The following is a 13846-nucleotide window of genomic DNA, read 5'->3' as shown; positions in this document are numbered from 1 at the left end:
TGATATATTCTATATATGTTTTTTTTATATAGAAGATAGAGATATAAATGCATGCATAATTAGAAAATGTCAATTGTATCACAATTTAGTTTTATTAATTCGATTCAAGACATAATATAAAAAAAATAAACTTTAATCTCAAAATTTATTATTGGCTAGTTATTATATTTTTTTATATAATTGATTTTAATTAGAGTCGACATCATCAATTTGTATGTTATTTCTAGTGGATAAATAATTAGCAAAAAGAAATGGCAATCATAAATCACACGCTCAAGCACTTTCCCCTTCATTCAATTATTCAATAGAGAAGACTTAAAATGGCCTCACCTTATCTGACCCTTTTCTTGGGGCAAGCAACTGTTGCCTCCTCCTTGACCAAAAAGAAAGAGCTCTAAATCTAAACAACACTGAACCAGAAAGCGTCCTCACCAATAGGTTTTAAATGCAAGATCAGACTTGCATTAAATATTCCTTTCTGGTGTTCTATGTACGTCTCATGCGTGCTTTTGACAATTAGGCTGCATAGCAATCTTCCACCAACACAACACTGATCATTTCATAAATGGAAAATTCACAGCAAAAATGAAAAAACCCAAAAAGCCCAAGAAAGTGAAAAAACAATACTTTTGCGAGTCGCCTATTTAAGTGGTGTGGAGCTTTGTGGTTTTGCTGGTGTGAGGCTTTGCAGGTTCCAGTCTTTTGAGAATTTTTGTCTCTTCTAATTCTTCTTCTAATTTTTGGTTAGTTTTGGCTGTGGAAAAGATGAGTTATTTGGGTGTTGGTGTTAGTCCTGGGAATGTGCCTGTGTATCATGATACCAATTTGAAGGTTATTGATAGAAGGATGAGGATTGCAGAGCTGGTTTTGAGGTGTTTGATTTGTGGCTTGGGAGTTCTTGCTGTCCTTGTTGGAGCAGATACCCAAGTTAAAGAAATATTTTCAATTCAAAAGAAAGCTAAATTCACTGACATGAAAGCTCTCGTGTAAGATCTTCATCAACTTCAAATTACTAGTTCCAATAGTCTCGCTGAACTAAACTATTCTTGCTAATTTTGTTAAGTTTGGTTATATTTTTGCAGCTTTTTGGTGATAACAAATGCGATAGCTGCCGCCTATTCCTTTCTCCAAGGAGCGCGTTGTCTTGTGGGTATGATTGGAGGAAGTGTGCTCTTCAGCAGGCTCTTAGCATGGGCAATCTTCTCAGGAGATCAGGTATTGACTGCTTCACATTCTCTATGTGCTTGTTCGTCTGCTTGTGATTGCATCCTTGTACTTGAAAAAGCAGAAAATTAAATTCCTGTAATTTCAGGACCCTTTTCCTCTTGTAACTTGTACACTTGACCCCAGGCTTTATTAAGGTTAAATGTTGATTTCCACTCATTTACTTGTTTATGCGTTTATTTAATTTATTTTTTTCATTAAAATTAATTCAAAAAGTTTCTGTTTATTTTACAGAAAATAATTTATATATTAAAATATTTTTTATAAAAAATATTTTTAAAAAAATTATATTTCATAAAATATCTTTCGTTATTTGATTGCAATGCCATATTAATAATATATGTCTATTTCATGTATGTATAAGTTTTTAAATATTTTAATAAGATTATCAAAATGTAGACAATAAAAAATAACTTACTTTTTTTTTAAAGTTATTTTTTACAAAAAAAATAATTTAGTTTTTCCTTTGACCAGAAAAATATTTTTTGTTAACTAATTTTTTTGAGTGCTCCAAATGTTAGAAGATTTGAAAAATATTTTCTATTTTTCATGAAACAAATAGAGTCGAAGTTTTAATATAAGTTTACTTTAGTCCAAAAATTTAAATTCTTGATTCTGGATTTAAACAAAAAACCAAAAATAAGAATTCAATATCCAATTTTTTTAATTTTTTGCTAAGGTTTTGTTTGTTTCACAGAAAATTTCTTTTTTTTTTTTTGTATTTTGGGCACTTATTTATATATAGTATAAACATATATAATTATTTTAATATTACAACTAAATAACAGAAAATATTTTATAAAAAATATTTTTTTAGAAAATATTTTTCATAAATAAATTATTTTCTACAAAATAAATAGAGCATAAATTTATTAATTCCTTAATTTAGTTAAAAATTAAGAAGTTTATTTTTTAATAAATTAGGTGTAAATTAAAATTTTTTAATTAATTTGAATAAAAAAATTAAAAATAAATTAAATTAAACAAGTTGGAATTCAGTATTAAGCCGTTTTATTTATGTTTAGAATTAACTAAATTCTTATGGTCTTACTAGGGCTGAGCACTCGGTTCAAACCGAATCGAATCGAATCAAACAGAAATATGTGAAAAACAAAACAGAACCGAACCAAATTATTTCAGTTCGGTTCAGTTGGTTTTGGGCTTTAATGGGCTTTTTAATTTGGACCTGATTTTTACTTTTTATTTGGACCTGATTTTTTCCTATTTGAACCTGATTTTTTCCTTTTTAAACCTAATTTTTCCCTATGTAGAATCTGATTTTACATTAATTAACAAAATTAAATGTATAATACATGAAATCTGGAGATAACAGGATCGTTGTCCATAACAATTCAAACATAAACCCTTAACAAATGAACAATTCAGGCTACCATGCAAAATGAATTTCAATTTCAACTAAAATCAATTTCAACAATCCCTAAATCAATTTCAACTAAAATAAAATCCCTAAATCAATTTCAACTAAAATCCCTAAGTATATAAGCAGATTTTTAATTAACTTACTAAAGAATGAACACTATTGATGACCAAGCAAGACTCAAGATATTCGCATACAGATTCTAAGCAAGAAGGTGTTAGTTGTATGTGCCATAGAGCATACACTAATCTTGTACCTTGTAAATGACATTGTAAATATTTTAATGGCAATTAACATTTCATTTAAAAGTTGTATGTTTGATATCATATTTATTTGAAATTGTCCATTAGCAATATGTTATATATTCTATTCTTATGAGATAAGAATATGAATGATAGAATATATGGGACATTTGCTATAAATTAGAGTTTGCAGCTAAAGGATATTTTGGTGGGTACATTATATCCAAAGAGCTGTCACCTCTGTTTATTTCCATTGATTAGTATGGGATGCATATGTATATGGGATGGTGAGTCTCATACCATCTGATATGAGATATCAGGATAAACACAGTGGGCACTTATGATATAAGTAGGCCGAACTCGTAATGTACAGATAACATAAAGATGGCATTTACTCGAGTTAATGAAATGTTATCTGTGTCATGCTATTGCATATAATCCTCAGACCTAAGATGACACAGTTGTCTCTTATATAGGTGGTTTGAGTTTAATACCACTTACATATCTGTACTATGTATGGATATTTCAGTGTGTGTTGGCTCAGATAAGTTATATGTTGACAGGTGTTCAGTCAAGAAGGGATCCGTAGCCTTGAGTAAACAGGGTTAAAAGTCCTATGTGGATTTGAGCTGTTCTTGACAAAATTAAGTTCCTGGCCAGGACAGATGACTTTGTTAGGAAAGATGTTTCCTGATGGTAAAGTCTTGTATGTCAAGAATTATATTTCAAATGAGTGCATAAGATTCCATGATAAGGGGTTTGACTCTACCATGACCCTTAATGGGATTGGGACATAATACAGAGGGATTTTAGTGCATGGTTATGTATGATTAAAGGTTCATATTTTAAGGTATTCCTTATTACTAATTGGGTGGTCGTGGCATGCTATGTTAGGTGTCAACCATGGTCTATGAGATGCCTAAAATGATTTAGAGAAATCATTTACGATAAGGAAGAGTTCCAATGATATTAAGAGTTAATATCATTTCTCATTGCCAATTAGTGATGAGCCTAGTAAGTCATACACCTACATAAGTTAACCACCAAGTAAATTATGATTTAGTTTATTAATTAAAGAGTTTAATTAATTAATTAAATATATTTATTTTGCAATAAGATTACAAAGTCCCTAGCATGACTTGAAACCAAATCTTGGATATTGGATGTATTATATAAATTGGATTTATATTTAAAGAGTTTAAATATAAATTTAATTGTGAAATTAATTAATGGAGATTAATTAAATTAATTTATATGTGATATAAATTAATTTGAGGGAAAAAATTATAATTTTGAGTTGAGAACTCAAAAATGCATACAAGGGCATTTTGGTATTTTCACATGGTGACACGTGGCACCATGAGATGGTAACACATATCACTCATAAAAGTGTGCCACTTATCTTTCATTAATGGAAGATGACTTTTAGTGATTTAATCTAGGCTTAACAAGTGGTTTAATAAGATTAAGACAAATAAAGCTAGATTAAATGAGTTCTTGATATGTGACACTCTATTTAATGTTTTTTGTCTTGCAAATTAATATAAGATAAGAAGAAGACAAATAAAATTAATTCTTCTTCTTCTTTTTCCTTTTTTGGACGCCAACATGGAGCTTTCCCTCTCTTCATTTTTCTTCCATTGATTCATAAGGAAAAAATTGTTTTCCTTTGAATCAAAAGTGCTAGGAAAAGTTTCTAGCTTACATACATCCAATATAACCTCACCTAAAGCAAAAACCCCAAAGTTTAGAGGTTGGCTAATCACCAAAGGAGAGAATTGGAGCTGCCATTGGTGAGCTTGGTAGAGCTTGTGGTGGATAAGCTAAAGAAACTCCAATTGGTGTTCTTGAGACTTCCAAGGGAGCAAGAAGTTTGATTCTGCACCCTAAGAGGTTAGAGTTCTCAAAACCCTCTTTTAGTTAGGGTTTAATTTGTTTAATTATTAAATAACAATCCTTTATGGCAAATGAATATCTAATACATGTTAAAAGTGTGTTTTGGCATGCCTTTGGGTGTTAAAGGTTGGTTAAGACCATAATGCACTTGATATGTTTGCATGAAACCCTAGAAAAATTTTGAATTCCAACCTCTAAAACCCTAATTCACACTTCCCAAGGCCTTCAGAAGGAAGAATGGAAGATGGCCGACAATGACAAGGACTTGAGTCGATGAAGGGCTTTTCTGATGATTAATGAAGATGCAAAGTGAGAGTGAGTGAGAGAGAGGCACTGTTAACTGATGGCTTTGATTTGAGCGAGGAGTAACCAAGCGAGAGAGCTAGATAGGACTATAAGAGAGTTGAAACTTCAGATGGAAGGGAGCGCCACATAGCACAGGATATGAAGTTTCAATGCCGTCTATTAATGTAACACCCTCATATTAGGCAGTTCCGTACATTCTACTGTTCTAATGACAATGTCTATTTGGACAGTTAGAATATCGAGAACTATAATTAAATTACAAAGAGAAGTCATAAATTAAATTAATAAAGATCAAATGAGGTTGGATGAAAATAAGAAAAATGAAGCACAATTTGTTAAATGAGCCTGAGTTCTGAAGATGGGTGACCTACAAGGGATGTGACTGTAAGATCAGTTGCTATCCTAAATTCGTATGGAACTCTGTAGAATTCTTAATTAAGAATTAATTTAGAAATTTTGGGAAAATTGAAAATAAAAGAAATGAAAAGGGAAGAAGTATAATTAAGTGAATTATAACCTAAGGACTCATCGCGTATTATGGAAAAAGATGGACTATAACCTGATGAGAGGCATTTTGATCAATTCACTTCAAGAGTTGACTTTTGACCTAAATATCCACTAAAATGAATGAGATTAGAATATTGAAATAGAATTAAAACTATGGAGAAGTGTATGGAAAATTACATTGGGACATATAGGGGATTAAATAAATTGTACTAAAAATAATAATTATTATTATTAATTAAATTATTTTTATGGATAATTATCCATTATATAAGAAGACAAAAGAAGAAAAAAATGAACTAAAAATCTCATCTTTTACCTCTGCCATGGCCGGCTCCCTCTCATCCACTCTCTTCCTCCATTTTTGACACCCCAAGCTCCAAAATCCATGAATCTCTTGCATAAAACCTCTAGTTACTTAAGTAAAAATTTGATATTTGCTTATGAAAAGAAGATTGGAAGGAAGAAACTCTAGAAAATGTGAAAGATTTTGAAGATTGAAAATCACCTATTGAGGTAAGTTTATGTTCAAGCATAGTTTACTTTAGATTTCTTGAAATTAAGCTTAATTATGAAGAATTAGCATTAGAAATGAATGAAATCATGTTTGAATATTGAAGAGTGAAAATCGGTTAGCTTGAGTAACCTAGGGTTTTATGTGTTTAATGAAATTGAACTTGAATTCAAGCTTGTGTAGAGGTGTTTACATGATTTACATGTTGAGGTTACACGAATTGCATGAATTTAGAAGATGAAAAATTAGGGTTTTGGTGAAATTATGGTGATATAAAGTGCAATTAGGGTTTTTGATACAAATTAAGGTCATTGATGTGCAATTAAGGTGATTTAGTGTTGATTTAATGAAAGAAATTAATGGAATGGTAGGGTGTTAATGTGCTGGAATCGGGATAGCTTGTGTCCAGTGCACTTAAATGCTCATAAGTTGAGCTACACAACTCCAATTGGTGTGAAACCAATTGCACATGAAAGTTAAGACATAATGCTAGAATTTTTATGAAGACAACTTGCCCAAAAAATGACATAAGTTACCCTAATTAAGGCTTGAATCCAAAATTGCAATTCTGAACGTAGAGAAAATGACCAAATGAACTGTGCTTATTCAATTAGGCGTAACTCACTCTAGGAAACTCCAAATTAGGTGATTCTTCAACTAATGAAAACTTGAGACATAGGAGAACAATTTTTATGAGGACCATGAAGTCAAATTATGACCCTAACCCAATTAAATTGTTAGACAAATTTAGTATAACAAATCTTCCCTGATTCTGGATTGAACCTGGAAAATGTGAAGGATTAGGCATCCTACCAGTTTTGGCAAAATGGCCATAACTGGAGCTATATAAATGAAAATTAGGTGATTCCAAAGCCAAAATACACATAAGAATAGATCTACAACTTTCATCTTTTGACCTGAACCCAGTTTTAAGGGAAAAGTAGGGGAATTGTTAGCGTAATTCAGGAATACCAAATCTGGAATTCTTGCACCTTAGCCTTTTTGCCCTGTGACCTCCGATTGGTTAATAGACCATAACTTCCTCTACCTAACTCCAATTGAAGTGATTCAAAAGGATTTGGAAACCTAAGACAAGGCCTAAAACATTGTTTTAGGGACCAAGATGCCTAGATATAGAATAAAAATTTAAGGTACAAATCTGGAAAACCTGGAATTTCAGGATAGGACACCTGAAACAGAGTTTAGTACTTTGGCCATAACTTGAGCTACAAAACTTCAAATTAGGTGATTCAAATTGGAAATTAAACCTAACACGTAAAGGAACAATTTTCATGAAGATTACTTCAACAAATAAGGACTGGAATTAGATTGAAATTAGGTTCTACAGTGAGGCTTCAATCCTATCTAGAACCCAGGATTTATTTAACTTACGTAGTTAACTTAGGGATTCATTAGGCAATTCTTTGATTAGTTATTGATGATGATTAAGATGAGTATTGAGACACTTTAATTGTGTGTTTTCAGTAGAAAAATGAGCCTTCCAAGGAAAGGAAAAGTTGAGCTAAGTCAAGAGAAGTATAAAAAGGTTTGTGCACAACTAGACTTTTCTTATGTTTTAACATTATAAATGTGTTGAATGAATTTTTATGACTCTACTATTATTTCTCTTATGCATTTAAGATTTTATTGCATTATTTTGAAGATTGTGAATTGTGAAATAATTTTATATTATGAAAAGGCAGATGTTGGCCCTTAATTTCAATGTAGTAAGGGGGTGGGCCGGTATTTGAATGTGTTTTGAAGTGTTTTTGCGAAATTGATGTGTTGCCAACCATGTACATAAATTTGTAACAACTAAATGTGTTTATTGATTTATAAATGCATTTTGTGAATGGAAATGATTTGTGTTCCTCATTAGCTTGCCTAGTGAGATGATATTTGATGTGATCTCCTCCACTTGTGGGGTTGAGCTTCCCTTTCTGGCTTGCCAGTTGAGGTTGATTCAGATAAGTACTCATTAGCTAGCTAGCTTTTGGTGCCTCCCTTTAACCTCTGTTACTAGGGGGAGTGTGCTTTGTCATGGTATACAATATGACATCAATCAAAAATTTTGTGTCATGGGTCCAACTGAGTGAACTATTGGCAACACCCTTAAATTGTGCATACTTTGATAAAATGTGATTGAAACAAATGCTTGTTAATGATTGAAAAATATCATATTGTTTTCATGGTTCAAGAAAAATGTGAATATTTTAAATGCTTTATTATGATTTGGTAAATTGTGTTTTATATTGAGTTTAAAATTATTAGTTGTGTACCACTGAGTTCACTACTCAATGATAGCTTTTGTATGCTGTCGCAAGTGAAAGAAAAGATAGAACAGTTGAGTGAACGTACTTGAAGCTGTGACTTGAAGCTTAGTGGAGTTGTCTTTGGATATATCATAGGTATATCCTTGTACATTAGGTTTTAATATAATTATGTAGCTATATGTATGTAATTACATTTGAACAGTTGTACGGAAACTTTATAATATTATTTTTGAGACTTTAATTAAATGTAAATTATTGTAATATTATTTCTTATGAGTTTGAACATTTGTAAATTTTGTGATATCAATTTCCTTAATTTCAATGGATGTCAATTTATAATAAAATGTTTCTTGTATTGTAAATATAAAAGCTTCATCCTTTTTGGTTCGTGGATGAAAAAAAGAAAATTTTTGAATAATGATTATATTTAATTATGTTATATAATTGCCACAGGTGAATTTAACAGGTTTTAAAATTATGATTTAATAAAATTACAATCGTAATCACGCGGATTTTCCACAAAATTTTAAAGATGCCTATTTATTTCTAAATAAGTTTTCTAGCATGTACTTAAATAATTATTTTACCACCACATTCAATATTAAAAATGAATTTGTTTCGTTAAAATCTCTTATTGTATATTTAATAGATTATCGATAGGTAGAGTTCAATAATTTATTACATATACTATGGGATTATGTCATATCTTACGTAGAGGTAAGGTGTGGCAATTAGATTGATATATATATGAACCCTATTTTTACAAAATGCAAAGTATTGGCATTATACAGTTTAGTTTGGTTTAACCAATTTTTCATCATTCAAAACCGAACTGAACTGAAATAATCGAATTTTTTATAAAATAAAACCGAACTGAATCGAACCATTATTAAAACTGAATCGATTTATTGAATAAAGATGGTTCGCTTTAGTTATTCGGTTTAGACCGAATATTGCTGAGCCCTAGGTCTCACCATAATTTGGAGCTATTTCTGAATTGGAAGAATAGGTGGTCTTTGCTAACTTGACCTTTACCATTAATGCATCAAACTTGTGTTGTTAAGTTGTGTCAGTAATAACCAACTACTAACTAGTTAATTAGTTGTACCTGTCAACATTAATTTGTCAAAATGTGTTAAAAATCTATGATATGTCTTGAACTGATTTGACATATTAACATTGCAAATACAATGTGATACTGTTATAAAAAAAACGCGTTTATATTTTATATAAGGAAATTCTTTTTAAAAAATTAAAATTTAAAATGGGAAATTCCCACTTTTTTTTTTGTTTAAAAGGTAAAGAAAAATAAAGGGAAGAAGAAAAATAAGTATTATTTTTATCTATTTATTTTTTTCTTCAATTTAAAGAGAAAATAATAAAAAGTGGAGAACTTTGCATTGAAATGTATGCAATTATTTGTTTATCATTTATTTTAATTTTTTATTTTTATCTTTATGAGATAAAAATTAAATACATTTTATAAAGTGAAATAAAACAGTAATTTCAACCCTTTTTTTTTCACTTCTCGCTCCAAAAATAAAGGAAATCCAAACACAAAAAAGAGAAAATAAAAATGAGAAAATAAAAAGAAATTTCCCTATGTTACTTTCCTTCCTCTCCCATGTTACTTTCCTCCCTCTCCCATAAACTATCCAATTAGAGGCTAAAGAGCTCCGCTTCTGGCCTTGACCAAAGGTCGAATAGGTTCCATGGCTATGTTAAATAGTAAACTAAATTTAGAAAATATTTCCATATGCATCCATCTTCCAAAAATAAATAAAGACTATTTTACTTAATTTTTAAAAAAAACTTTTAGTTTAAAATTAATGTAATTTTAATTAAAGTGGGTTTTATTGGTTTTTTCAGTTTATGATTTATTCTAGTTTTAACTGTGTTGAGGGCTGATAAACAAATGAAAACAAACTGGACCATTGTATTGATTGGTTTTTAACATTTTTGGGATATTATAATCTGTTGTAGGAAATCATTCCCCATATGTGGTGGCTCGCAAATCACATTAGATGGCATTTGGTGTTGCATGCTTAATTGTTAGGTGTTGCATAATTAATGTAACTAATTCATCATTATGGGTTAGCTAACTTATCATCAGAGCAAGTCAAGTAAGCTTGTGAACCTTCCTTGTAAGGTGCCACAATTGAGAAGTAATTATGATATGGCACCTCATGCATGTAGATAGTAGATTTCATTAAAACTCCTCTCCATTTTTTTTTTATATAGATATAGCCCTCTCCACTCCATAATGGATGGATAGTGTGTACTCCTAAGTTTTCCATGCATTTCATGCTACATTTGCAAATGGGTAGAACAAATTCATAAGATGGAGTATTGTCTTATGCATGGACAGTTGAGTGTGACTAAAATATGAGCCATCTAGCATCTATTTATAGGAAATTCTCGTCTAGAATGGCCTATTGTGGATTCAGGATACACTATGCATAGTAAAACCCATATATAAAACAAGTGAGATTCACATATATATTTTTATCTTGGGTCTATGGTGCCAATTAGGAGCCATTTTATTAGACAAAAAAAAGGGGAACCCATTTGCTCATAGCATCCATACCTTTCAACTCAATAGCATGCATCACCCCATGAGTATTCAATGCACAAGATTTGCATATGATATGGATGTGCCAGCCTAACTGGGGTTGCATGGCCTAATAAAAATTTGAGGCTAGAAACAAAATTTTTCCAAAAATCATATGACAATTTTATTTTGACCTATTAAGTATGGGACTTATAGATATGGATGTGGGTACTTAGTTTCTCTAGCATTCCATGGTTCTGATGTAAAATACATATCAATAGTAATTCTAGGAGGATCATCTCTAAGCTACTAGGGCAGGCCATTCATCATATGAACAACATCTTAATGCTGCACAATATTAATTTACAAAAAAATTCTCTTGGTTGTGGGTTATAAAAGAATTATTAATGAAGCTTCATTTGAGAAGGAATTGTTTTGATTATGAAATCCTTTACCATAAATGAATAAGTGTAGGCCACATGGTCCACACTTGTAATCTTCTTCTGTCTTATCCTATTTCCTAGACATAATGATGTTTGTCTCCTCAAGCATTTAAGAAACTCAAAATATCACTCTTTTAGTCTTCCATCAAATGGATTAGTGGAATTACTTATGGAATTGTTAGCTGTTTCTCAATCTTTAATTTGTATTTTGATACTTTACATTAATGATAGAGCAATTCCTGTTTAGACTCAATTCATGTGGATCAATACATAAATAATTGAGTTTTTTTTTTCTTTATGCAAAATTAGTGGTTTCCACATTAAATATATCTTCATTGGATCTATATAAATTGGATTTTGGTAAGAGTTTTCCTTAATGACCTAGGTGTCTTCTTCTCCTTTACATCTCAAATGTTAATGACAAAGGATTTAAATTTAGTAAATATGCCCCTTTGAACTGCAGAAAAGAGCTAATTATACTAATGAATTGGCTAAAAGTCTCCTTAACTTTCTTGATTACTATTTGTTTTAGCCACCTCTCTTTGGCTCCTTTATGTCAATATGCATTTCTCTTACCCTTTCTTGGGTTTTTAATTGTTCAGTGAAAATGAAAAGAAATTAAATGAAAGAAAGAAGTTTATAAAATCTATTTTTACTGTTATACTCTCAACATGTAGCTTTTTGCTATTTATATGGTATAAGGGTATATTCATAACTTTAGACTCTAGAATCTTTTACTTATTTTTATTTCTTTCCTTTTAGTCCAAATTATTTGGAATTTTTTTGAAGGTTCGGAGGAAAATTAAAATATATAATTTCTGCTGTCTTCCCCTTTTTTTCTTTCTCTAATTGCTATCCAAACAAAAGAAAATACAAAAATGATTTTTTCTCCTTTTGATTTTCGTCGATTTCCCTTCAAAACAAACAAATATTAGATTTCAACTTAAGAAGAAAGCTTAGGTTTGGAATAGGAGTCATTTGTACAGCTAGTGTGATAGGTATATTTAAATGTTTATCCCAAACTTCTTTAGAGATGAAGATTATTCAAACTTGTATACTTCATACAATTAAAAAAAAAGAAAGAATAAAAAAAAATGCAATTATACTGTGCTTGTTTTAATTCTTTGAATTAGAATATAATTCATTCAAAATATGAAAATGGAAAATGCGTATCAAAGAAGTAACTTGATATGGCTCTTTAATTCTTACACATTAATCCATTTATGTAGGTGATGGCTTATCTAACTATAGTAGCTATTGCTGCTGCTACACAATCTGCAGTGTTTGCAAAATTGGGACAGTCTGAGCTACAATGGATGAAGACATGCAATATGTATGGAAAATTCTATCACCAAGTTGGGGAGGGAACAACAAGTGTACTTTTTGGTTAGTCTAAGCATGGTGGTTTTATCATGTATCTCTGCTTTCAGCCTCTTTCGCTTGTACGGGGCCAGCAAGGGCAAGGACAACCCAAGGTGGTAGCTTTTTATAGCTATAATCTTTTTTAATTCAACTATCTTGCCCTATGTACAACCTATTAAGTTTCTGGAGGATGATAGCTCTATTATGTGTAAGATGATGAAGAAAAAATAGTTGACTTTATAACTGCTATGTTCACAATAAATCAAGGCTGTATTTTATGGATTAAATCTATAGATTTGTGTCTTTGACATGTTTGTTTATCCAAATTATTGAGGATATAAAATCTATTCTCGAGCTTTCATTTGTCAAGTTGAAATTTTAAGTATTTAGATTTTGTGTAATTATTTATAATATTTTAAAATTTAATTTTAATAAATTAATTAATTTTTTCAATAATTATTAAGTAAAGGAAATTAATTGAGGGGAAATGCTAAAATCGGACATATGGGATTGGATTGATAGACTTGATGATCTCAAGCACCTAGCAATTAACTTCTTTAGTTGGCTGTATTCAGAAGATATTGACTTTCCTTCTTATCCTCTAAGATGGATATGTTTCTCGCTTTATCAATAGAGGACATGGAATCTTGAGCAACTCTGGTAGAGGATGGAGAGGTTAAAATGGCTCTATTTGATATGAAATCATGGAAAGCGCTAGGAGTTAATGGTTTACAACCTAGTTTTTTTTATTATTATTATTAAAAGCACTGGGCTACTGATAGAGACTCTATTTGCTAGGAGGTTCATTAGGTTATGACTAGTGAGGTCATTGATCCTTCACGAATAGAATGATTGTTACATTGATTCCTAAAGTGGATAATCTTGAATCTATGTACCAATATAAGCCTATCAACTTATCCAATATGGTTTAGAAGATTATCATGAAGGTTATAATGAATAGACTTAAAGAGGTGTTGTTTTTCATTATTAGTCCTACTTAGATTAGTTATGTGTAAAGGAAGGAGGAGAATAACCAATAACGTAATTATTGTGTAAAAAGACATACAAACCATGAGAAGAAAGATGAGTAAGCCAGGATTCAAGGCCATTACATTGATATTGAAAAACACCATGAATGAATATGGATTTTTAT

At 30.6% G+C, this 13846-nt stretch overlaps 1 protein-coding gene across 1 annotated transcript; it reads left to right on the top strand.

The window, feature by feature from the left end:
* Positions 1-315: 315 nt before the first annotated feature.
* On the top strand, positions 316-12737 carry LOC131179931 (CASP-like protein 2B1). The gene is made up of 3 exons (XM_058147166.1): positions 316-986; positions 1083-1215; positions 12561-12737. Exons 1-3 carry the CDS (start codon positions 766-768, stop codon positions 12720-12722), a joined length of 516 nt encoding a protein of 171 aa, XP_058003149.1. The 5' UTR covers positions 316-765; the 3' UTR covers positions 12723-12737.
* Positions 12738-13846: the final 1109 nt, after the last annotated feature.

This window comes from Hevea brasiliensis, chromosome 5 (genome assembly GCF_030052815.1).
Source record: "Hevea brasiliensis isolate MT/VB/25A 57/8 chromosome 5, ASM3005281v1, whole genome shotgun sequence".
Classification (NCBI taxonomy): Eukaryota; Viridiplantae; Streptophyta; class Magnoliopsida; order Malpighiales; family Euphorbiaceae; genus Hevea; species Hevea brasiliensis.
The sequence above is the reverse complement of the archived record's forward strand: the minus strand, read 5'-3'. Positions and strand labels throughout refer to the sequence as shown.